At 48.7% G+C, this 26021-nt stretch overlaps 1 protein-coding gene across 3 annotated transcripts in view; it reads left to right on the plus strand.

The window, feature by feature from the left end:
* KIF18B (kinesin family member 18B) overlaps positions 1-19844 on the plus strand; it is a 32367-nt gene extending 12523 nt beyond the window's left edge. For all 3 annotated transcript variants that reach the window (XM_043503449.1, XM_038385528.1, XM_043503448.1), the window contains 11 exons: positions 5682-5879; positions 6239-6415; positions 6953-7027; positions 9726-9838; positions 10349-10484; positions 11147-11247; positions 12602-12819; positions 15492-16077; positions 17128-17238; positions 17594-17691; positions 18399-19844. In XM_043503449.1, the coding sequence (XP_043359384.1) occupies positions 5682-5879; positions 6239-6415; positions 6953-7027; positions 9726-9838; positions 10349-10484; positions 11147-11247; positions 12602-12819; positions 15492-16077; positions 17128-17238; positions 17594-17691; positions 18399-18505 (1920 nt within the window). In that variant the 3' untranslated portion in view covers positions 18506-19844. The remainder of the gene's footprint in view (positions 1-5681; positions 5880-6238; positions 6416-6952; positions 7028-9725; positions 9839-10348; positions 10485-11146; positions 11248-12601; positions 12820-15491; positions 16078-17127; positions 17239-17593; positions 17692-18398) is intronic.
* Positions 19845-26021: the final 6177 nt, after the last annotated feature.

The following is a 26021-nucleotide window of genomic DNA, read 5'->3' on the forward strand; positions in this document are numbered from 1 at the left end:
CTGCAGTGAATCCAGTGACATTTAAACAAGTGCTGGGACTCCCCCTCCCCCACTTCCCTTGGAAAACTTTTTTTTTCCCCCTTTTTTTGTTTGTTTTTGTTTTATCCCTGTACCTCTGTGTATTGCAATGAACAACTAGCCTCCTTCCTTGGTGGCCTATTTGCAAGTTATTTCCCCCACCTTCCCTTTCGTCAGTACTTATACACACAGACTCTCAAACTTTCCTTGGAAATCAGTCCCTGCAGCTTACAATCACTTGCTACTCTTTTCTGAAAACCTTCCAATTTCTCTTCAGAGTGTTGTGCCCAGAATGGAGAAAATGAGTAACTCCAGGACTGTACGAAGAGACTATGATCTCTCTGACTGCAAGCGCCTTTCTAACTTGCTATCATTCGCCCCAGCTCTCACCACTCCGGTTTCCCAAGTTCTCTCTCCACACGAAGCAGAGGTGTTTGGGATGATTTTTCCTCAGATAGATTAGCTGCATTTTCAAGGCTGAATCTGCTGGTGTGCTGCACCTCGGACACTGACTAGCCAGCTCCAGTCCAGGTTAGGGCACTTTGCCAGGAGGAAGGTTTAGTCGTTAGGGCCTGGACTCCCAGCTGGCCACACTAGAAACCCTTCCTGTAACGGGGTCGGCACCCACCTCCCGCGAGCACCCACTCTGTTTGGGTGTGTCTATGATCTTTAAACCAGTCTAGCCCTGGTATGGGGCTGTATCCCCAGGGCTTCCTCCCTGGAGACGCTATCTTCCTACGGCCCTCCCCAGGCTCAGTCTCTACTCAGTGCCCACAGCCAGCCAGGAGCTCCTTCATTGCTTCCTCAGTCCCTGCTAGCAAACTAGCTTTGGGTTAGTCCTAGCAGCCAGCCAGGAGCCTCTTGCTCCCTCAGTCCCTGCCCACACTGAGCTGTCTGTGGCCCTGCTGCTTTTCCAGTCCTTTCTCCTCCAGTCCTTTCCAGGGCTTCTCCCTGCAGTCCTTTCTTCTCCAGCTCCAAGCAGCAACTGCCCTGTCTCTGGCTCTGTTGCTCCTTTTTATAGGGTTCACTCTAGCCTGCTTGGAGGACTTCTCCACTGCTCCTTACCTGGGACGAGTGTGGCAGGACCCTGAGGCCTCCATGAGGGGGCCTCTGGGCCTAGTCCACCCCATCACGCCTCCTCTCCTACTGGTGCCTTCTGCCTTTCACTAGCCCAGTTTCCTGTCTCTGACAGTGGCTAATGCCAGATACTTCTGAGGAGATGAATGTAACGGTAATTATCTAGTCATCCATCTATCCCCTGTTGTCTAGCCCCAGTTTCTGGCAGTTGGAGGCTTAAGGACACCCAGAGTATGGGGTTGCACCCCTGACCATCTTGGCTAATAGCCATTGACAGCCCTATTGTCCATGAACTTATCTAATTCTTTTTTGAATCCAGTTATACTTTTGGCCTTCACAACATCCACAGCAATGAGTTCCACGAGTTGATTGTGCATTGTGTGAAGAAGTACTTCCTTTTGTTAGTTTTAAACCCCATTGCCTGTTAATTTTATCAGGTGACAACCCTCCCCCCCACCAGTGCTTGTGTTATGTGAAGGGGGTAAATAACACTTTGCTATTCACTTTCTCCACACCATTTATGATGATATAGACCTCTATAATGCCACCTTTTAGTTATCTATCTTCTAAATTGAACAGTCCCCGTCTTTTAATCTCTGCTAATATGGGAGCTGTTCCGTCCCCCTAACTATTTTTGTTGCTCTTCTCTGCACCTTTTCCAATTCTAATATCTTTTTTGAGATGAGGCAATCAGAACTGCCCACAGTATTCAAGATGTGGGCATACCATGGGTTTATATAGCAGCACTAAGATATTTTCTGTCCTATTATCTATCTCTTTCCTGAGGTTCCTAGCGTTCTGTTAGCTTTTTTTGACTGCCACTGCACATTGGGCAGATGTTTTCAGAGAACTATCCACGATGACTCCAAGATCTGTTGCTTGAGTAGTAACAGTTAATTTAGAACCCATCATTTTGTATGTATAGTTGGGATTATTTTCTTCAACATACATTACTTGGTTTTTATCAACACCGAATTTTCATTTGCCATTTTGTCACCCCGTCACACAGTTTAGTGAAATCTTTTTGTAACTCTTCACAGTCCTCTTTGGATTTATCTTGAGTAATTTTGCATCATCTTCAGATTTTGCCACATCACTGTTCCACCCCTTTTTCCAGATCATTTATGAATATGCCTCTCTCTATTGTGAAAACTGGCCATTTATTCCTACCCTTTGTTTCCTATCTTTTAACCAATTATTGACTCATGAGAGGACCTTCCCTCTTATCTCAGGACTGCTTAGTTTGCTTTAGAGCCTGTGGTGCGGGACATTGTCAAAGTCTTTCTAAAAGTTTGAGTGCGCTATATCTACTGGTCACTCTTGTCCACGTGCTTATTGACACCCTCAAGGAATTCTAAAAATTGGTGAGGCATGATTTCCCTTTATAAAAGCCATGTTGACTCTTCTCCAACGTATTGTGTTAATCTATGTGTAAATTTCCATTCCATTCTTTACTATAGTTTCAACCAATTTGCCTCGTCCTGAAGTTAGGTTTAGTGGCCTGTAATTGTCAAGATTCCTGCTGGAGCCTCTCTTAAAAATCGGCATCACGTTAGCTACTCTCCAGTCATCTGGCACAGAGGATGATTTAAGTGATAGGTTACGTACCACAGTTAGTAGTTTTGCAATTTCATATTTAAGTTCCTTCAGAACTCTTGGATGAATACCATCTGGTCCTGGTGACTTACTACTCTTTAATTTCTCAATTTGTTCCAAAACCACCTCCATTGACACCTCAATCTGGGACAATTCCTCAGATTTGTCACCAAAAAAGAATGGCTCAGGTGTAGAGAATCTCCCACATATCCTTTGCAGTGAAGACCGATGCAAAGAATTGCTTTAGCTTCTCCACAACAGCCTGGTCTTCCTTAGCCCTTTGATCATTCAGTGGCTCTACTGACTGTTTGGCAGGCTTCTTGCTTCTGATATATTTAAAAAGTAACAGCAAATTTTTTTCTGTGTCATTAGCTAGTTGTTCTTCAAATTCTTTCTTGATCTGCCCTATTATACTTGACCTGGCACAGTTTATGCTCCTTTCTCTTTTCCACACTAGGATTTGACTTCTAATTTTTAAAGGATGCCTTTTCGCCTCTCACCCCCTCTTCTATTCTGCTCTTAAGCCATAGAGGCATATTTTTGGTCCTCTTACTGTTTTTTTGGTTTATTTTTTTGGTTTGTTTTTTGTTTTTAATTTGGGATATACATTTAATATGACCCTCTATTATTGTGCTTTTAAATAGTCTCCACGCTGTTTGCAGGTATGTGACTGTTCCTTTTAATTTCTATTTAACTACCTACCTTATTTTTGTGAAGTTCCTGTGGTGGGTTTCTTTGGCATTTTCATCCCACAAGGATGTTGCATTTAATTACATTAAATTAAACCACTGTTATGGAGCGGTTCAGCTATATCCACCTCTTGGACCAGATCCTGTGCTCCACTTAGGACTAAATCAATAATTGTCTCTCCCATTGTGGGTTCCAGGACAAACTGCTCCAAGAAGCAGTCGTTTTATGTGTCTAGAAGTTTTATCTCTGAATCCCTTCCTGAAGTGACACATCCAGTTAATATCAAGATAGTTGAAATCCCCAGTTATTATTGCATTTTCTGCCTTTGTAGCCTCTCTAGTCTCCCTGAGCATTTCACAATCATGGTCACCATCCTTGTCAGGTAGCAGGTCGGATATTCCTACTACTATACTCTCCTTTAACCCATGTAAGGCTGCCGGCCCACTGGGACAGCCACTGCTCAGAGAGAGCTAGTGAGGTGAGGAAGGGGAGTAGTTAAGGCTTTGTGTGGGGATGAGAGCGAGAGAGTAGTTGAGAGCAGGGTTTGCTTCAGATCATTAGAACAGCCATACTGGGTCAGACCAGTGATCCACCTAGCCCAGTATCCTGTCTTTCAACTGGTGCCGGATGCTTCAGAGGGAATGATCAGAACAGGGCAGTTTATCAAGTGATCCATCCTCTGTTGTCCAGTCCCAGCTCCTAGCAGGCAGAGGTTTAAGGACACCCAGAGCATGGAGTTCTGTCCCTGACCATCTTGTCTAACAAGCATTGATGGACCTGTCTTCCATGACCTTATCTATTTTTTTTTAATCCAGCTATAGTATATCAAGAATCTATAAACTCCCTTAATGGGTCAGAGCCCCACAAATCTCATTACTTATGGGCCAACAAATGGCAATGACTTTCAGTCACGGAGCCAGAGGGTGAAGCTGTCCTAGAAATGAGAAGCCATGTGTTTGCAACCCTGGCTGAGCTCCCCCTTGTGGATGTTTACCAGGTTGCTTTTGGGATGCAACTACTAGATCCTACATGCTCTTAGAGTGTTTGGGTCTGGACAGAGTCTAGTCACTGTCTCAAGGTCTGGGCTTCCAGGCACTTTCAGGATGCGGATCCTCTGTCTAGCACCCCTTCCTGAGATATACGATTCTGCAATCCAACTACTGCTGACCTGCCCAGTAGCAAATGCATGCTCCCCAAAGTTCCTCCAAAACTATGGACCCTCTGGATTGCTATTTCACCCTTCGGAGACTACATGACAGTTAAAACAAGGGACGCACAGAATCATCAAAGGAATTTCTCAACCAGTCATTCTTCACTGATAGACAAAGCACAAGAGAGATACAAATCTACAGAATATAACAAACATCTGCTCATCAAACACTCCTTCCAGCATCCTCACCACTCTGAGAGCCCTTTGGGGTTTGGTCAGTCCTTCCAGAGTCCCAGGACCCTCCTCCCCTCCCGCACAGCCTTGTTATCTTGTTCTGGTCAGTCAGAGAGCCCTTGGTAAGAGCAGAACTTGTTCTTTTATACAGCTCCAGTCCCCTCTGTCAGGTGCCCCTACCCCCCAATCAACTTCAAGTCCCTTGTCTGGTGTGTCATTGCTTGGTTAAAGCCCATCTACAGTTCAGACTGGGGACACTAATCCCCTTGAAAAGCCCACCACCCAAGGGACAGTTTATTGTTCTAGGACACCTCCATTTGAATTGAAGACCATCCAGGTTAGTGACTCTTGATTGCTCTCTTGTTAACCCACTGCTAGTGGGCACAGTCTCTGCTAATACCTTCTAGATATCCCAGTCCAATATGATGGAGGGTAAAAGGCAAAAGCGAAGGTGCAGTACAAGTTACAATCAAAATGGAGTTTGCAGACTGATACAGACATACCCATGCCAACCTGTCATATTCTGTATCCATTACAAGTTCTCCTCCCACAACCTGAGACCAATCAGAGTTGGCCTTATGGCCTGTGAGATCCTAGAACTGAGTGTGGGGAAGACTGGGCAGTGTTTTCTCTCCTCTAGCCCCTCAGCCGGGGGAAGATAGTTGACCTGTAGCTTGGCAACATGGCACAGTAGATCAGTGAGTGGAGAGGATACTCAGGCTCTTGCTGTCATTGCTTGTGGTGATGGCTAGTCCTGCAGTGAATCTCTTGCCTGGTGGCCTTATCAGACCCCAGGAGAGGTCATGTTCAGTTCTCTGCTGTCCCCTACGATAAGACGTTGCCTGCTCGCTGGGCTGAGCGGGTTGTGAGGCCTCGCCTTATCTTTCCTCACAAGCCTTTCTTCCTGTCCTTGCAGATATATGTGAAGCAGCAGGACCGTATCGTTGGCATCACTCAGGACCTGCAGGTGGCCAAGATGAGCCTGATTGACCTGGCAGGCTCGGAGCGAGCATCAACCACCAACACAAAGGGAGAGCGGCTCCGAGAGGGTGCCAACATCAACCGTTCATTGCTGGCCCTGATTAATGTCATCAACGCCCTGGCTGATGCAAAGGTAATGCCCCTGCTCCACCCTTCCACAATATACCCTCCTCGGAAAACCACCATGCATTCCTGCAGTACAAAGGGCAGGGGGGTTAAAAGGACACTTGACATAAGGTATTTCCTTGTCTGACAAACCTAAGGAACTCTCTGCTGCAGGATATTGACACATCTAGCTCAGGAAGACTTCATAGGATTAGGAATAGCCTCTGACATTAACTGTGGTAAAACAGGGCTGGACCAACTGCCTCTTCAGGCACTTGCTTCCTAGCCTAGGTTCATGGGAATGAGTCTGAGCATTAGGATATTAGCATGCTAGGATTCCTAGAGATACCTGACAACTGAGGTGGGTCCCCTGATCTCTCCGAACAGAGCAGGAAGTCCCACATCCCATACAGGGACAGTAAGCTCACACGGCTGCTGAAGGACTCTCTTGGGGGCAACTGCCGGACCATCATGATTGCTGCCATAAGCCCGTCTGCACTCGCCTATGAGGACACCTACAACACGCTCAAGTATGCCAATCGGGCCAAGGAGATCAAACTGTCGGTGGGTCCCACACATCTGTGTACAGACCTCTATCTCTATGGTGCTCCTGTGTTGAGAGGCTGTTGGCAAGTGGGCTGGGGCAAAAGCTGGCTCTGTGAGGTTCATCATCTACCATAGTGCCTCTGGATAATTAAAGGGGTCTTAGTTCAGTTAATCCACTGGTAGACATTCATTTAGATCTCTGAACTATCTAGTCCTCGTATCTATGCCTGCTTTGGGGACAAGCCCAGCTAGAGTTGCTGATGGTGATGCAGCTCAGTCTGGAGGAGATGTGAACATTGGCTAAAGCCAAGCGTCACTTCATGGGTGGGCATTAATGACCATGAAAGGGAGCTTCTCCCTTCAGAATTGTCCCTTTGAGGTGTTCCCTACATCACAGGGGTATCCCAACAGTACTGCTTAACCTAACCCATAGAGTAACTGGGACCCAGCAACAGGACTCACTGGCCTCTCAGTTCTCTTGCACAGAGCCAGGGCTATTCCACCTCTGTTCCTTTAACCTGCTCTCCTCCTCCCCACCCCCTTTCCACCCTGCAGCTGAAGAGTAATGTGCTCAGCCTGGAATGCCACATCACTAAATACGCAGCTATTTGTGAGCAGCTGAAAGCAGAGGTGAGATGCCTTACGGGGGCTGGTGAGTGGTTCTGTCTGTAGCCCTTGCCAGAGACCAGCACTGCTCTGGGATTGTAAGTACCATGAGTTCTGTGAGAGGCTCAGAGCATTGGCTGTGCTGCCGGAGAACTGCTTAGCCCAGTCAGTAGGCCGTGTCTTACGTTAAGGAAGAGCAGAGGACTGGAATGGACTCTTCTAGGGCTGCAATGAGAGCTCTGCTGCTGGACATATCCAGGGGCCCAGGTATTCTGAGATCCTGCAGCACTTGCTCTAGAACCCAGTAATGAATTGCTCTCTGCCTTGTTTGTGAAGAGAGCATCCCAAAGGTGAATGGCATGTAACTGCTGTAGCCCTGCCTGCCCTAATCTGCAGCAGGACAGCCAGAAACAATGGCACTGAAGTGTGAATTGCCCAATGATCCCCAAAACTTTTAGTGTCCCCAGCCAGCTGCCAGATTCTCCACATTCCCCCTTACCTCTTCTACAAGGCAAATGGTCAATAAACCTGCAACACCCTGAAAAATGTTGGGGCAAAATAAGACTGTAAGGCTTACAACTGAGTGTGCCAATCTCAGGTCAGACTGTCAGAAAACCCATGGTGTGTTCTGTAATTAGATTTCACCAAGCCGGTAACAAATGTGTGCTCCTGGATCACCATACCAGTCTGACCATGGAGCCACAGACAGCCCCCTTAGGCTCTCCAACCCCTCTTTACCATCCAGACAAATTGAACTTTGTGATGAAAGGCTATTAACACCACAGATCACCTCATATTAGGTTACTCCCAACACCAAAGGTCGGTTACTTACCCCGGATCAATGGATACTCAATCTCGCACCAAAGACAACGCTGACAGCCAGTTTCTCTAAAAAAAGAAAAGGAGTACTTGTGGCACCTTAGAGACTAACAAATTTATTAGAGCATAAGCTTTCGTGAGCTACAGCTCACTTCATCGGATGCATTTGGTCCGATGAAGTGAGCTGTAGCTCACGAAAGCTTATGCTCTAATAAATTTGTTAGTCTCTAAGGTGCCACAAGTACTCCTTTTCTTTTTGCGAATACAGACTAACACGGCTGCTACTCTGAAACCAGTTTCTCTAGTAAACTAACTAAAGCTTTATTAGCTAAGAAAAAGAAATGAGAGTTATTGAGAGGTTAAAGCAGGTAAAATGCATTCACAGGGAGTCGGTTTGTAAGTCCACTATGATAGCAGAGATGTAGTGAGCTGCTAGATTTCAATAAGTCTCTCAGTGTTACACAGAATAACTGTGGGGATCTCCATCTACTTGTTCAATATTCCACCCTGTTAGAATCCAAAACAGTTCAAAGATGCAGGATCATTCCCTTGAACCAGTATTTATAGATTCTTGCTCACAGAAAATTAGCTGACTGCTTCTGTATCCATTGTTGAACTCAACGACTCTTGCTTTGAAGTTAGCCTTCTACTTTTTGCATTCACAAGTAATGTAAAAAGAAAAGGAGTACTTGGTGCCACAAGTACTCCTTTTCTTTTTGCGAATACAGACTAACACGGCTGCTACTCTGAAACAAGTAATGTAGTTGCAGTGACATACCTAATGCAATTGCCTGCCACTACATTCTAATAGGGATAGAGAAGTGAAAACAATACAAGTATCACTCATTAGTTTTCATGCAGTTTACACACCACGTAAATTCTCACTAACATACACTTTTGATCTAGGGTTAATTAAGTAAGGGGTATACCTAATGTAATGCAATAGTAAACAACAGGTTATAGGTAAGTGAAGACAATAACATCAGCATTTTGCTAGTTTTCATGAATTTAGAGCAAATGTAATTAGGGGGCATATGTCATGTAAATGTAATGTGATAACATCCCCCTTTGTGAATTGGCTTGAACACACAATGACCTTTTAGCATTTCTTTGCTATCCACACACCAGTGAATTGCCCTATTGCTCCAGCCTGAGCTGGCAATCTGCTAGACAGATCACAACACTGACAAATGTTGGGGCAGAATAAGACTGAACTGAATGTCAAACCAACACAGGGCTAGTGCAGTGGCTGGATTCTGGTAACTACCTCCTTGGAACACTTGGACCTGAAGGTGCTGCACAGTCTGCAATCTGATACAGAATCCAGGGGGGTTGGCAGACTGCCTGGGGGAAGAAGGGAATAAAGGGCAGGTCCCTGGCTGCTCTCCAAGTGGGGGGGAGGGATAGCTCAGTGGTTTGAGCATTGGCCTTGCTAAACCCAGGGTTGTGAGTTCAATCCTTGAAGGGGCCATTTAGGATCTGGGGCAAAAATTGGGGATTGGTCCTGCTTTGAGCAGGGGGTTGGACTAGATGACCTCCTGAGGTCCCTTCCAACCCTAACCTTCTATGATTCTATGATTCTATGACTCCAAGTGTCATGGGTGGGGGCTGGGGAGGGGTCTCCTGGAAATGCACAAACTTCTCCTGACTGCAGTTTCTGTAGTGGAGTGTGACTACAGGCTCATGAGCAAGTGGCGGACATGCTTGGGGATATGCTTGTGGTGTCCCTTGCTGCTTACAGGTTCAAGTGAAGGAGGAACACAGCAAGTCCTAAGTGTCAAGGTCTCTCCTGCAGTGCGTAGGCTGCTGCTCTCAGAAGTAAGGTGTAGCTTTGTGGAGTTGCCAGCGAATGCCATGAATGGATGGGGAAATCAGATCTAAATAGGTTGAATGTCCCTTGCAGGTGTCAAATCTGCGAGAGAAGCTCCAAGCTTATGAGAGAAAAACCCAGGATCCAGACCACCAGGTTCCAGCTCCTCAGGCACAGTCTAGCCCTTGGCGGGTGGAGCTGCTCAGGTACGTTTTGTTGACCATCAAATCTTGTCCTTCCAGGAGCCTGAACAGTGCTGAATGCTATATCCTATCCCCCAGGCTTCCCCCATCAAGGATTTTTAGGGTTCATTTTACTCTTGATTGTGTCTGAAAGCAGAGCTGATTGGAATGCAGCCACACCTGTTGACTCGCTAAGCACATGGTCATGTCAGTCATACACTCCTGCCTATGATGAAGCCATAGTCTGTCCACCTGTGCTTCCCAGAGCCCAGATGGGCAGGGTGACTCATTGACGAGTGAGAGGGAAGGTGGTCCATGAAGGCCTTTTGCCAGACTAAGCACAGAACAAGACTTGCAAAATCTGACTGTAAAAGAAAGGTCTCCATGAGGGTCTCCATCTCTGACCTCCCCAGAGAAGCCTGTAAGTGGTGGCAGCAAACACTGCAGCTTTCCACCCAAATCTGCTCTGGCAACTGCTCCTAAAGAGCTTGTCTCCGTGTCGTTATGGCTGCTTCTTCCTCTGCATTGCTACAGGTCAGCACAGGCTGCACTGGAGGTGTCTCCAGATCATGAAGTCCCTGATAAGTGTAACCAGGAAATGGTGATACAGCAGCAGGAGCTGAAAGTGAGACCATCCTTTCAGCAACAGGACCTGGGAGCAGTGGAACAGGTGAGAGAAGGGGCCAGTTGGCAGAGGAGCGCTTGGGCAGGTATGGAGACTTGGAGAGAATGAGACAGCAGCAGGGTGAGGGGAAGAGTAGGATAGGTGAGGGTGACCCTGAGGAGTTGAGACACTGACGAGGAATAGCAGGGCTATGGCAATATCTATGGAGGGTGAGCAGCGGGGCGGAGTAGAGAAGCTGGGAATTGTGGCCTTGGAAGATGAGCATTATCATGGGGAAAGGATAAGAGACTGCTCCAAAGCTGCACTCAGCCCCACAGGATCACGGCTCTGCAGAACACCTCGCTGATGGCCATCCCCACGGCACCTTGTTTTGTGCCTTAAGACAAGGGTCTAGCTGAGGAGCTCTCCACTGCATAATGCAGTACAAGGTCTCACGGCTCAGAGAGCAGTGGACATGTGATGTGCAGTGCAGCCCACTAGTCTCTCATGCTGCTTGGTTCTGTTGTAAAGTACAAGGACAGCCCCATCTACATGACACACGTTATTGTCTGGGGGGCCAGTTACAGCTTGTGCTGAAGCCATGTCCTCTGCTCTACAGTAAACTCTCTCTTTCCTCCATTAAACCTGTGCCAGGTGAGAGTGGCAGGAGCTGGCAAAACTGAGCAAAAGCATTCAATACTAACGTTCCCTCCTTGTGATCAATTCAGACGCCAGAGAAGGAACTTCATGACTATGCCACAGATCTTCAGCAGAAAACCAATAAACCAAGCTCTCTGCTACAGGAACTGCCCCGGGATCAGACACAGAGGTGAGTGTTCCCTCACCACCTCCCCCACTGCTGCCCCCACATACGTGCACATAGGAAAAAGGGCCGTGCTCCTTCCTGTGGCGAGGTGAACTGTGCGGCAGTACTGGGGTGGGGCTGTGCCCAGGCTGAAAGAACCAGTGCAGTCTGCAGGGTGCTTGTACTCCTCATGGTGATTGTGAAGGGACAGGAGCAGTTAACAGGGATATAGGGCCTCTGTAGTTACCTGTCCGATAAAGGCAGCACCTATCATAGCCCACTGGAAACTGATCATCTGGAATACCCCTACCTGATCCTAATGGGTGATCTCTGTAAAATGCTCCAGGGGGAGACAAAACCAAGGCCTGGCCAATGTGCCATGTGCGGGGGAGATTCCTTTTTTTCCTGTGCCAAAGCTGCCATAGGAGGTCTTGGTGTCGAGGAACAATAATGGTCCAGCCCAAGTAATGTATATACTAAGGTACTAGTGGTAGCAAAGTAACTGCCCTTTCTCCAAGAATCCCAGTAATATGGATTCTGCCAGCAAAGCAGAGTCAGAATTCCCAGTGTGGCAAATGGTATGTGAACCTGAACTTCAGACTGGTAGAATTCATCTCCAGAAGCTCTCCTTATGTCCTGGGCTTCTATAGGTTGTGCCCTGGGATGGGTCCATGACCCAGTCTGCTGGGATCTCTGCCCCAAGTCTCTTTCCAGAATGGATCCCTTGGGAAAGTTACTCTTCAGGAGGAGCCCTGGGAAGGGGGGTGTTTAACTTTAAAACCTGGCAAAGTCTCACTGCCAGCCTGGCCAAGAACCAGAGGTGCCAAAAGCCCAGCCCAGCATCCCAAGTGCCTGCGATACCTGCTCTGGAACCAAAGGATGACTACAGAGTTGACAACCTGCAGTTTCTGTTGCTGGTGAACCCATCAAGCAGCAATTCCTTCTCTGCAATTGCAGTCTTAAAATAGTTTGACCAGATCTTACCACCTTGGATTGGGCTCCACTGCCTGATCCATTTACAGCTGAGGTGCAGACTTCGGACTGGCAGCAAGCTGCAACACTGCCATATTGTAAAGTTTGGCCATCCCTTGCACTAACAGTCTGTGCTCTTGTGCGGCCCTAAGAGGACACCTGGACTTGAACAGGCTTGTCTGGGTGCTTCCTGGAACCAATGCAGGTAGGTGGTATGTGGAAGTGAGGTGCTGGTGATGTAACCTAGGTGCCCAGAAGACCTAGGCTGAAGTCATGATTTTCAGCTAACTGGTTCTTGGGACCAGGTTCTCACCTGACATGGGAGGCACGCTACACTGTGCTAGACTATTGGAGACAGTGTTCATCTGCTCCAGTGAAACTCACGTTACGGCCCTTTCTATCCCAGGCTGGTAATTGCTGTCCTGCGTGTTGCACAAAGACAGTACTCTCTGCTGAAGGTTGCTAACCTCCTAACTCCTGACATGGTCTCAGAGTTTGAGGAACTGGAATACCTGGTGCAAAGAGGAACCAGTAGGAGTCAAGAGCCAGCTGGGTCTCTGGGCGGATCCGAGGTGACCAGTGAAAGCACCCCAGCCCAAGAGGAGCAGCAGCATTCGGATAATGGTGAGATTGTGTGGGTGTGGTCTCCAGAACAACTGGGCCTCAACCCCTACTTTCTGCTGTCCCCCCAGGATTTGAAGTATGTGCATGAGTGACAGGGCAGAGGAGCCTGGAAGGCTCTGTTCAGTGGCTCACACTTTGGGGTCGTCACTACTGTCCTCCCTCCCAATGGAAGTGGCTGCCTGTCTTGGAGCCTCCCCTGAGGCCCAAACTCCCTAGCAGGCTAGAGCACAGCTGGGTGCGGCATATGTAGCCCCTGGCTACACGGAGCATTAACTTGGTATCTGGGACCCAACTTAAACGCCCTTTGAGGACAAAGGCAACTTGAGGGTGGGTGGGCAACTGAGTGGATACAGCACTGGGGATCCTAGGACTTGGTGCAGTGGCACAGCCTCTACCCCCAAATAAGTACCTCTGTTTAAAATCAACCTCAGTTTAAAAAAAAAAAAAAAAAAAAGGGAGTAGTTGTGGCACTTTAGAGACTAACAAATTTATTTGAGCATAAGCTTTCCTGAGCTACCGCTCACTTCATCGGATGCATGCAGTGGAAAATACAGTGGGGAGATTTATATACACAGAGAACATGAAAAAATGCCCCCCAACCTGAAGGAAATACTCACCAGCAACCACACACCAAAACCACTAACCCAGGAACCTGTCCTTTCAACAAAGCCCGTTGCCAACTGTGTCCACGTATCTATTCAGGGGACACCATCATAGGGCCTAATCACATCACCCACACTATCAGAGGCTCGTTCACCTGCGCATCTACCAACGTGATATATGCCATCATGTGCCAGCAATGCCCCCCTGCCATGTACATTGGCCAAACTGGACAGTCTCTACGTAAAAGAATAAATGGACACAAATCAGATGTCAGGAATTATAACATTCAAAAACCAGTTGGAGAACAACTTCAATCTCTTTGGTCACTCGATTACAGACCTAAAAGTGGCAATTCTTCAACAAAAAACTTAAAAAACAGATTCCAATGAGAGACTGCTGAATTGGAATTAATTTGCAAACTGGATACAATTAACTTAGGCTTGAATAGAGACTGGGAGAGGATGGGTCAATACACAAAGTAAAACTATTTCCCCATGTTTATTCCTCCCCGCCCACTGTTCCTCAGACGTTCTTGTCAACTGCTGGAAATGGCCCACCTTGATTATCACTACAAAAGGTTCCCCCCACCCGCTCTCCTGCTAGTAATAGCTCACCTTACACAAAGTAAAACTATTTCCCCATGTTTATTCCTCCCCCCACACACACGTTCTTGTCAACTGCTGGAAATGGCCCACCTTGATTATCACTACAAAAGGTTTTTTACCCTTGCTCTTCTGCTGGTAATAGCTCACCTTACCTGATCACTCTTGTTACAGTGTGTATGGTAACACCCATTGTTTCATGTTCTCTGTGTATATAAATCTCCCCACTTATTTTCCACGGCATGCATCCAGTGAAGTGAGCTGTAGCTCACAAAAGCTTATGCTCAAATAAATTTGTTAGTCTCTAAGGTGCCGCAAGTACTCCTCTCCTACTCTGAAACCTCAGTTAAATCATTTCAGCTCTGAGCAGATGAGCTCTGAGTGCAGGTCATGGCATTGGTCACACTTGGTTCATGTTTGAAGGCTTTCTCTATAACTAATAAGGCCCAGGGGCATTTTTTGTTTCAAACAAACCAACCTGTAGATCCTGCAGTGCAATTATACACAAGTTTTAAAAATTTGAATGTGGCCATTTATATGGCAGTTTAATCGCATTCACAGAAGCCTGGGCATAGCTCCAGTAAGCCATCTCCCAGCACTGTATAGCTGAAGTTCTACAAGGCTCCTCTCTGTGTACAATAGGTCAGTATTTTCTGGGTTTACCAATCAGGGAAGTGAGGCTTAGAGAGTTTACAGGGTTTATTTTTAATTATATGTTTAGACTTCAGTACTCTTGGTGCGTGCACTAAACTCAACCCAGTGACACCACAGCTCTTCCAGCTGCTGGCTACCCTTTGCCCCAAAAACTGGGGAAACAGCATACATAGAAGGGCCTAAGTATCTGTCTCTCATAGATACTGTCACCCATCTCCAGAGGCACCTGCCATGTAAAATCAGTAGCAATGCCAAAGTGCCTAAGGGACTTCAGAGTCTCAGGGACTTCCCCTGACCCTGCCCCTTACTCTGCTCTGGGCAGATAAGGCTTTTTGTTTGTTCTTTTAGACTTGTTCTCTTGAGATTGACTTGTTCCAGGATAATGTTTACTACTTTGTTGTTTTGGTTGGCTTGGGTAGAAGGGGTGCCATGCCTGGCCTCTGGATTGTGGGGAGGGGAGACAGCAAATGTGAACCTCTAGTGCCCCTCCCTGAGAACAGCCTGCTAGCAGCCACCTTCCATGTAAACCAGAGGGCTGGTTTTACACATCAAGCTCAAGCACACCAGGCAGTGACTGATGTCTTAGAATCACTGAGGAGTTGGGCATCATCTCTCTGTGAGGCAGAAAGAGAACCCAGAAGACCTAACTCCTAACATCTATGACTATGCCAGCATGGCCTCTTACCTGCTTTGGGTTGGGGCATGCACTGCTTGGTGACTGCCCCAGGTGTCTGGTCTGGATGGGCTGGCACTTAAGAGTATAAGGGGAAATGTGGCTATATCTCTTAACACTCTACTTACCTACTCTCCTAGTGGTGCCATTGGCTGCTGGGCTGCAGGGTGCACCTGCCACAGAATGTGCTGCCCCAGTGACAAGGTCTGTGACACAGTCCTTGCAGGAGCTTGCGTTGGTCCTTAGTCCTTCATCCAAGACTCCCAGCCTGCCAACAAAGAAGAGGAGGAGATCGGAAATGAGCAGCCCATGCAAAACAGGAACTCCTGCCATGCCAAAACGGCAGGCAAAGCGCCAGCGGAAATCCTCCCTTCCTAGCCGGCGAAGGGGCTCCACAAATGAATCAACTGCTCCTCCAGTGACAATCAGTCACAGCACCCCCATTGTTAAGGAAGCTAAACCTTCTCAACTAGTGCCTTACTGCATCCCAAAACCCTGCCCATCAACAGTCACCAAAAGCCGGATCCCCCTGACAACATGTGCTACCCAAAACTGCTGCACTGCAGCTACGCTGACCATCCAAGACCTGAATATAACCTTTGACCTTGCTGAGGACAGCTGTTCATCTGGTGTGGACCATCCTGTGAAATTCAGTGCCCCGGAATTCCCTGGCTGGGAGAACATCCAGTGCATCTTGAAAAAGTCTGAAGTTTCCTTCATGCCCAGGTTAGTACTGCTAGGGCTCCTGCCTACCAGTTCAGCTGTAACCTGCTCACTGTGTAGCACTGGGTCTGGATGGGAAACTGGGCTGGTGAATTTCACTCTGCCTTCTAGTCAGTTTCATTTTCTGGTTCAGCTGTACTAGTAGGATGTTCTTGTGGCTTTGAGTCAAAATGCTAGAAGGGAATTCTTTCTCTGAGACTCATAAGCCCCAAAACTAGCAGTCAGATATGTGAACAAACACCAGTCTAACCTTGCACATGCATTGTTTATGTAGAATTGGAAAGTGTTTGAAAAATCCATTCCTCCTTGTCTTTTCCTGTCGATATTCAAGAGGAATCGCTTCTTCAGATAGCTTGTCCAGCTCTAAAGACTTGTTAGAATCCAGCAGTACCTCGCTTCTCCTCTGAATGCTGTCTTAAAGCACTTAGCAAATGCTGATAAATTAATGATGAGACTGTTCCATTGTATCACCTTTATTTTGACTCCTGCCTGCAGCTGCATTTCAAAAATGACTCTGGTTTGAGCTGAGTGGTATAAACCGAACGTGTATTAGTATGTAAATGCTGGCTGGGAATGTGCTTGGTGACAAAGTAGATACTCCAGAATACCCTTTATATAAGAATTGGAGGGGAAACTGCGGCACAGTGGGGTAGTGACTTGCCCAAGGTCACCTTGCAAGCCAGTAGCAGAGCCAGGAATAGCGCCCAGGAGGCCTAACTTCAGTCTCCTACTCAAATCTATAGATACTGCGGCCTTGCTTGGAACTTTAGTTATAAAGGTTTGCATTTCATCCATCTAGCTGGTGAGTGAGGCCTCAATTCCCTGACTGTTTATGGAGTTAACCCCTCAGTAGTCTCAGTTAATGTCCCATTTCTCCATGGTGTAGCCCAAAGGGCTAGCTTGCCTTTATTATATTCACTGCTTTGCCTTCATTGTAGGAACTCTTCTATATTTACAATGGCAATGACAGTCCAGAGGAGATGGGCGTGAGATTTTGTCTAGGAGAGAGTGTTTCAGTGCATGTGTGTTAACTTGTTATCTGATTGGATTCAGAGTCGCCGTGCCCGTGTTCACCATGAAGGGCTCCTCCATCCCACCTGGCAGCATCCCGAAGCTATCCTCAGACTCTAAAGCAATGGGACAGAAGAGAAAGCGTTCTGTGAGGTAAGAGCTTGCTGGATGCAGCCAGCCCAAGACCAGATCACCAGCTAGTGGATTGTGTAAGGTCCATATCCTCCCTCTCTGGTTCCCCAGCAGCTGTCCAGGGAAGCCCATGGAGAAGCAATTGTCTGGGGGAACCACTGGAGCATGCAGTTCTGGTGTTTCCCTTCTGAGCCTGACTGCTCTCCTTCTCCTGTAACAGGCCTTCTCTCCCCAGTGCTGAGGCAGGTGAAATGGCTGCAGGATTGATCTTGAGGGGCTGAGGGGGATAAAGGTAACGTGACTGACGCTGTTCAGGAGCCCTGCCTCTAGGGGCTGGGATTGAAATGTCGCTAATTGCCCTTGCCTTCCTCTTCAGCACTGCCTCCCGCTCGCTGGGTGGGCTGCGGAGCAAGAGCCGAATTGCCAGGCTCCAGAGCAGCACTGTGAAGTCCTTGCAGACCCCAAGTATCCCAGGTAACCCCTTCTCTTCTTGGTGCTTGGCTAGATAGACTGAGGAAGGAGGGCCCCCAGTCTGGGCCTTCCTGGTCGGGGATATACTGTGGGAGCAACCCCTGGGCTCAGGCAGGTGCTAGGCCTGGCCTTGGCTAGTGCCAGATGAACCTCCCCTGCTACATCTGAGCAGTGGCCCTTCTACTCAAGGGTGGGGAATAGCTGCCTGAGATGCCAGTGTTGCAGTGACTAGGTAAACTATGACAACTTACGCAAATCCTTGTGTTTCCCCATTGTGTCCAGGCAGCCCACCCTGGGGTGCCTGTACCCATCCCCCACTGCCATCTGCTCCCAACAGCATGCTCAGCCCTAGGGTGCAAAGAGTGCCCAGCCTCATTGAACCCCCCGTCTGTCAAAGAGCAGCATGCGTGAGCCCTTGGGGGCTGGACTGGGGCGGGGGGAGGGTAGAAACATGGATCAGAAGATCCCTTCCTTCTTCTGTGCCGAGCAGTGGCTCTGGCACGACCCCTTGAGCTTTAGTGCCTGTAGAGCACAAGGGGAGGAGGGCAGCGAGTCTGTGAAGGAAGGATGTGGAGCAGGGGCGGGAAGTGGGCTTCATTGTAGAAGTGTGGGCTGGCTGCCAGCCTGGGACGCTCCAAGGGCTACAGGTGCCATATCCTGCCCAGCGATGCTCAGGCCTCTGCTTTTGTTTCCCATGTTTTCACCTCCAGAGCATCCTTCCTGCCCTCTGGGCAAGAGCAGCAGAGTAGATCTCCAAGCCGCTGGTGGAAAAATGCCGGCTGTCCCCGGATCCCAGGCCATGAAGCTTTTCCGCTGAAGTGTCCTTGGACCCGAGGGTCATCAATGCAGGGGCCGCTTGGCCGTTTTAGCTTAGCACTGCCTGCCAGACAAGGCCTGGGACAAGGCCAGCATCTAGTGGATCTAACCCTGGAGCATGGACCTCTTCCCCCTCTCCTCATGTACAGACTGGGCTCAAACCTCCCTTCTGTGGCAGGGTTCCCTGAGGGGGGAGCTGTCCCCTTGTCCTGAGCTGCCACTCCCTGGCGTTTGGGCAGCACTCCCATCAGTGCCAGCTGTTCAGTACAGTCTCCTCAGGGCTCTCCTGATCCTGCTGCCTCTCTTGGCAGTGAAGCAAGGAAAGGAGGAAGGCAGCGCTGCTCCTACTGTCTCCTTGCCCTTTCCCCATCCTGCTCCTCATCTCAGCATTCTAAGGAGAGAAGACTGGAATGGGGCGTTCTGCCGGCAGTTCTCTTCCCCAGCCCAGATCCTACTAGTGTCCAAAAGCTCCTTGTTGGTGTCTGGCACGAAGGCCCTGCAGCACCCCGGCATACCCAGCTCCTGAGCTGAGCAGCTGTGGCAGAGCACTGCAGGGCTGGGGGCACACTGCTGCACCTCCACACACCCCAAAGTAAAACTTCCTTGAACCCTCCTGCTCTGTGCTCTCCCATGGCCACACTGCTCTTCTTACCTGCCCTGGCCAGAAATATCTCTCCTCGAGGGCCAGAGTCTGATCTCAGTTACACCAGTGACTTCACTGGAGTTGCTCAGCATTCACATTGTGCCTGGCTTGGTTTTACTAATGGAAACTGCCTGGGTTCTTAGCTGGGCTGTGGGGAGTCTCCTGAGCAGTGCAAATGGGCTGTGCAACTCTCCTCCAGTCAGCCCTATATTTTATACCAGATGGATTATCGCTGTTCTGTCTTTAGATCCTGTGTAAACTCCTCTTCGGTGTCTAGTGCTAACAGATGGCTGCGGCACTTCCATTTTTTATAAAGCTCTTAGGTGTGATACTTCTCACTTCCCTCCCAGCCAGAGCCTGTCATGGAGCTGCTCGTGGATGGCCCTGCTGCGGCTCCCTAGTTGGCCAGTGATTTAGGTGCCCAACGAGCCTGTCACTTAGGGCCCAGACTCCCTCAGCCAAGGCCTCTGCTACCCCGGTGTTGTGTTCAGTGCTGCGCCAGCTGCAGCTGGAACTTTTCCAGTGCGCCTGAGGGCAAACAGCGTGAAACATCAGGTAACTGGGCGTGATCTAGAGAGAAAGTATTGTGTGTGAGCGGCCCCACCTCCTGCTAACACTAACCAGGGGGCTGGCTCAGCAAGGACACTTCAGTGGGAACTGTCCCAACCTCTCAGTTCTGCTGGAGCCTCCTCTGCTACCCTCTCAATCTACTGTTGGTTTCAGGCCAGATCCAGCCATTGGTTCACATCATCCCCTCACCAGTGCTCGGCACTGCATCTGCCAAGGGGAGGGAAAAGAGTCTCACTAGCGACCCCCTGAAGTTGCTTCTTCTCTGCACCCCGAACCCAGCTCAAATCACCTTCCTCTGTACAATCAAACTCTGCCTCCCAGATAGCTTTGCATGGATCTTTATGAGGCCTCGATTTTCTTTTCCTTCTAATACTTATGTGCTGGCAGAGGGGCTTTGAGGCTATGTCTGCATTGCAATAAAACACCTGGGGCAGGCCTGCGTCAGCTGTCTCAGGTAGTGGGGCTATAAAATTGCAGTGTAGACCTTTGGGTTCAGACTGGAGCCTGGACTCCGGTACCCTACAAAGTGGGAGAGGGAACAACCTGAAGAAGAGTTCTGTGGAGCTCATAAGCTTGTTTCTCTCGCTAACAGAAGTTGGTCCAATAAAAAATATTCCCTCCCACACCTTGTCTCTCTAATATCCTGGGACCAGCTCAGCTACAATAACCCTGCATCCATTTGGGGGAGAGGACTTTCTTGCACAAAGCCTTGGGCCCAGACAATCCAGCTGAAGATTCACAAAAATGTTACAATCCAATGAGAAGGGTGTAACAATAACCCAATAATTTTAAATATGCCATTCTGTTTAGTATGCTAATACCAGGCTCATTTCCCAGCGAGCTGTCCCCTTTGCTCCTGATGCAACCCTTCCTGACAGCCAGCCCCGGGTTTGCTTAGCGATCTGCTACTTTCTAACTCCCCGCTGGGAAGTGGGGGGGTTACAAACTTCCACTGCCCTAATTATTTCAGCCCCTTTCTGGTGTAACACTGGAGAGAGCTGGCTTGCAAAGGAAGATGCTCGTGTGCACCCAGCTTCGCATTGTTGGAGGCTGGAAGATTATAATTAAAACTTTCAGCTCCCTTAAAGTTTGATCCTCTCATTAAGAGGTAGATGGGGGCTGGGGGGGAGAACCCAGCTTTGCCTCCCTGCAGCTGAAGTGACTGACGTTTTTCACAAGAGACGTTAACGCTTTGATCCCATCTGTGTAGGAGCTGGGAAAAAATAAATATCTGGGGAGATTAGCTGAGACTTTCTGTTCACCCCAAAGACCTTCCCCCGCCCTCCCTGCACCATCTCTCTCAATCCTTCCTTCCTGCACAGAGGAAAAGCCGTTGCCTCAGCTAACAAGCTCGCAGAGCTAAGCCGGCAGACGCGCTGCCTGGCAAGGTGAGGCGGACAAGCCATTAGAAAGTGTCGCAGTGAGTCAGAGTTGCCTGCTGTTGTTTTAAAAGGCCTGGGTGTGAGATCAAATGGGGGTGCAGGTGGAGCTGGATGCTGCAGCCAAATCCTCCAAGCTGCGCCCTGCTGCAGGTGAGATCTGCACTGCCTGGGGTGAGCATGCCCACCAGCTGCTGCCGGAGCAAAGCTAGGGCAATGTCTCCGCTATTCAGAACTAGGCAGCGTGGTCGAATGGCCAGAGCAGGGAACTGGGTTCTGCTCTTGACTTGCTGCCCAGGTCACACCCTTACTGCTCATTTATGGTTTCTTGATGTTCCCGAATGCGGGCTGGGGTCCCCGGTGCAAACACGTAACAGGAGAGCGAGCCTCTGCCCTGAAGAGCTCAGTCTGTGCAGCCAAGATGGGGATGAAACATGTAAGTGGAGGGATCAGGGTGAAGGGTAGCAACCAACATGCGATGTCTCAGGGCTTTGGCTGTACGTGGGTCAATGAGCCTGCCTATCTCCTGAGGTGCTGGGAGGGTTAATTAACTGCACATGGGTGGGCTAGTGTCACCAAGGTGGGGGGTGTTGTGACGCTGAGCGGCGTAATGCCCAGGAATGCTGGAGCCACGAAGCCAAGTCAGGTGCCCAGGCTTCTGCTGCGATGAATGGGGAAAGCTGGGCCCCTGGGAATGGAAGCCACCTATGCCAGCCAATGGGTGATGCTGACCACAGGCACAGGGGTGTGTGCTAAGCCCTGCCCCTCTCTCGGTGATGTGGGGGGATGGACAGATTTGAATTGGGGTCTCCCATCTCAGTGCCCTAACCCCAGCGCTACAGGTACATTCTCACACTGGTCCAAAGGACACTGATTATTTAGTCCACAGCATCAGCAGGAGAGATTGAGGGAGCCCCACAGCTCACTGGTTAGGATGCTCTCCTGAGAGCTGGAAACCCCTGGTCTCCTACATCCCCGGGGAGTGCTCCAGGATAACGGTCACCACCGTCTTCTCTGCTGGCCAGGCCTTCACTGGGGCCCACACTGGTAGGCAGCCTCTGAGCACCTACTGCCTCAGGCCTGCATGTGACAGGTGGCCACGTGCCTAGCCTCGCCCCACCGGACATGGGTGGGAGATGGTGTCTAGATGGCAAGAGGAGGCAGCTGTGCGTGTGTCCCTGAGGCAGAAATGTAAGCGCTTGGTGAGCTTTTACCCTGGGAGTTTCAATACCTGCAGGGTCGGGCTGGAGTTTTGTGGGGCATAAACCAGGACTTAGGCCCCTACATGTCTTCGTGAATTATACCCATGGAGCTGCTCGGATGGGAAGGGCTGAGGCGATACTGTAACAAACCTGCAGCCACCTAGTGCGTCACCTCCCCATGCTGCACAGCAGGGCACCTGGAGCTCCCGGGGGTCAGGAAGCCTGGAGCTCAAATCCTCCTGCTCCAGGAATCCAGCCCCTGAGCCAAAGGAGAAACTCTCCTGGGAGTTAGCGCTTGAGGGACTGAGGCAGCTCTGATTCCACCCAGTGGAGGGCAGTGCTTGCACATGCAGGGTCTCGTACACATAGACTGTAGGTATTTTTGAAATGAAAGGAGAGAGATTTGCACTTGGGGAATCATAGAATATCAGGGTTGGAAGGGACCTCAGGAGGTATCTAGTCCAACCCCTTGCTTAAAGGGGGACCAAGTCCCAATTTTGGCCCAGATCCCTAAATGGCCCCCTCAAGGATTGAGCTCACAACCCTGGGTTGAGCAGGCCAATGCTCAAACCACTGAGCTATCCCTCCACCTGACATGGCTAGGTCCCCTGTTTAAATTATCAGGCATTTACACAACCACTGTAGCAACATATTGCCCCTAGCGCCACACAGAGGCCAGGGCTGAAGGCCAGGGTTCAAGGGAAGGCACTTGTAGATTTGGGCTTGGTGAGCAGAGGGCATCTGCTGCAGGGGGCTGATCTGCTCCAGCTCTGGTTTCTCCTCACAGCAGTGTGGCCTAGTCACCCGAGTCCTAACATTAAGGCCAGAAGGGACCCCAGATCATCTGGGCTGACTGTCTATACAGCTCCGCAGGGAAGGGCTGGATTTTCCATCTGGAAACATGGAGTTCACCACACCCACAAAAGTACTTCCCTGGCCAGTAATCACCGTGTACAAGCCGGCAAAGTATGGAAATGCTGCTTGCGAATGGACGAGCGCTAGCATTGGGGAGATCGAATGGTGTGGAGCGTGATGTCACCCCACCGTCCTTCTGTTCAACTGGGATAACTTAGATCAATAAAGCCGGGGGAAATGCTTAAAAGTAAACCGTGCGGTCCTCCAGCACCATTACAGACACATAAAAAGCTAAGTCTGCCAAGCCTGTGTACAGCCCAGGGCCCCACCAGCCCCAGCCAGCACCCGCACATGGACCCCAACAACCGAAATGAGCCCAAAGTGTCACAGTCTTCAGGACACTGGACTATGCCATGCCACAGGCCGAGGGGGGCCAGGGCCCAAGGCCCCTGCAAGGGTGGGGAAAAGATTATATGAGATACACCAGGATAATCCTGGCCAGTGACCGCCCCCCTCCCCCAGGCTGAGGCAAATGCGAAACCCCCCCAAGGCCCCTGCTAATCTGACCTGGGAGGATATTCCTGCCCCAGCCCACATGTAGCAACCAGTTAGACCCTGAGCTTGTGAGCTAGACCCATCAGCCAAGCACCTGAGAGAGAAAATGCCCAGGGCCACCTCAGAGCCCTGGTGCTCCCCATCCTGAGGCTTCAGAGGAGGGAGATAAAACAAACAAAATAAAAAAACAGACTATATTGCAGGGGTCCCTTCCGGTGATTGCCTGAAACCATGAGATTTTTAGAACTATAAGACATAACATCTTAGGGAGGTGATTAAGAAGAAGCAGAAAGCATACAGGGAGTGGAAGATGGGAGGGATCAGCAAGGAAAGCTACCTTATTGAGCTCAGAACATGTACGGATAAAGTGAGATAGGCTAAAAGTCGAGTAGAGTTGGACCTTGCAAAGGGAATTAAAAGCAATAGTAAAAGGTTCTATAGCCATATAAATAAGAAGAAAACTAAGAAAGAAGAAGTGGGGCCGCTAAACACTGAGGATGGAGTGGAGGTTAAAGATAATCTAGGCATGGCCCAATATCTAAACAAATACTTTGCCTCAGTCTTTAATAAGGCTAAAGAGGATCTTGGGGATAATGGTAGCATGACAAATGGGAAGGAGGATATGGAGGTAGATATTACCATATCTGAGGTAGAAGCGAAACTGAAACAGCTTAATGGGACTAAATTGGGGGGCCCAGATAATCTTCATCCAAGAATATTAAAGGAATTGGCACCTGAAATTGCAAGCCCATTAGCAAGAATTGTTAACGAATCTGTAAACTCAGGGGTTGTACTGTATGATTGGAGAATTGCTAGCATAGTTCCTATTTTAAGAAAGGAAAAAAAAAGTGATCCGGGTAACTACAGGCCAGTTAGTTTGACATCTGTAGTATGCAAGGTCCTGGAAAAAATTTTGAAGGAGAAATTAGTTAAGGACATTGAAGTCATGGTAAATGGGACAAAATACAACATGGTTTATAAAAGGTAGATCGTGCCAAACCACCTGATCTCCTTTTTTGAAAAGTAACCGTTCTTTAGATAAAGGAAACGCAGTGGATCTAATTTACCTAGATTTCAGTAAGGCATTTGATACCGTGCCACATGGGAATTATTAGTTAAATTGGAGAGATTGGGGATCAATATGAACATCAAAAGGTGGATAAGGAATTGGTTAAAGGGGGAGACTACAACGGGTCCTACTGAAAGGTGAACTGTCAGGTTGGAGGGAGGTTACCAGTGCAGTTCCTCAGGATCGGTTTGGGACCAATCTTATTTAATCTTTTTATTACTGATCTCGGCACAAAAAGTGGGAGTGTGCTAATAAAGTCTGCAGATGATACAAAGCTGGGAGGTATTGCCAATTCAGAGAAGGATTGGGATATTATACAGGAAGATCTGGATGACCTTGTAAACTGGAGTAATAGTAATAGGATGAAATTTAATAGTGAGAAGTGTAAGGTTATGCATTTAGGGATTAATAACAAGAATTTTAGTTATAAGTTGGGGACGCATCAATTAGAAGTAACGGAAGAGGAGAATGGACCTTGGAGTATTGGTTGATCATAGGATGACTATGAGCTGCCAATGTGATATGGCTGTGAAAAAAGCTAATGCGGTTTTGGGATGCATCAGGAGAGGCATTTCCAGTAGGGATAAGGAGGTTTTAGTACTGTTATACAAGGCACTGGTGAGACCTCAGCTGGAATACTGTGTGCAGTTCTGGGTCTCCCATGTTTAAAAAGGATGAATTCAAACTGGAGCAGGTACAGAGAAGGGCTACTAGGATGATCCGAGGAATGGAAAACTTGTCTTATGAAAGGAGACTTAAGGAGCTTGGCTTGTTTAGCCTAACTAAAAGAAGGTTGAGGGGAGATCTGATTGCTCTCTATAAATATATCGAGGGATAAATACAGGAGAGGGAGAGGAATTATTTCAGCTCAGCACCAATGTGGACACAAGAACAAATGGGTATAAACTGGCCACCAGGAAGTTTAGACTTGAAATTAGACGAAGGTTCTAACCATCAGAGGAGTGAAGTTTGGAATAGCCTTCCAAGGGAAGCAGTGGGGCAAAAGATCTATCTGGCTTTAGATTCTACTCGATAAGTTTATGGAGGAGATGGTATGATGGGATAATGGGATTTTGGTAAGTAATTGATCTTTAAATATTCAGGGTAAATAGGCCTAATCCCCTGAGATGGGATATTAGATGGATGGGATCTGAGTTACCCAGGAAAGAATTTTCTGTAGTATCTGGCTGGTGAATCTTGCCCATGCTCAGGGTTTAGCTGATCGCCATATTTGGGGTCGGGAA

This window comes from Dermochelys coriacea, chromosome 27 (genome assembly GCF_009764565.3).
Source record: "Dermochelys coriacea isolate rDerCor1 chromosome 27, rDerCor1.pri.v4, whole genome shotgun sequence".
Classification (NCBI taxonomy): Eukaryota; Metazoa; Chordata; order Testudines; family Dermochelyidae; genus Dermochelys; species Dermochelys coriacea.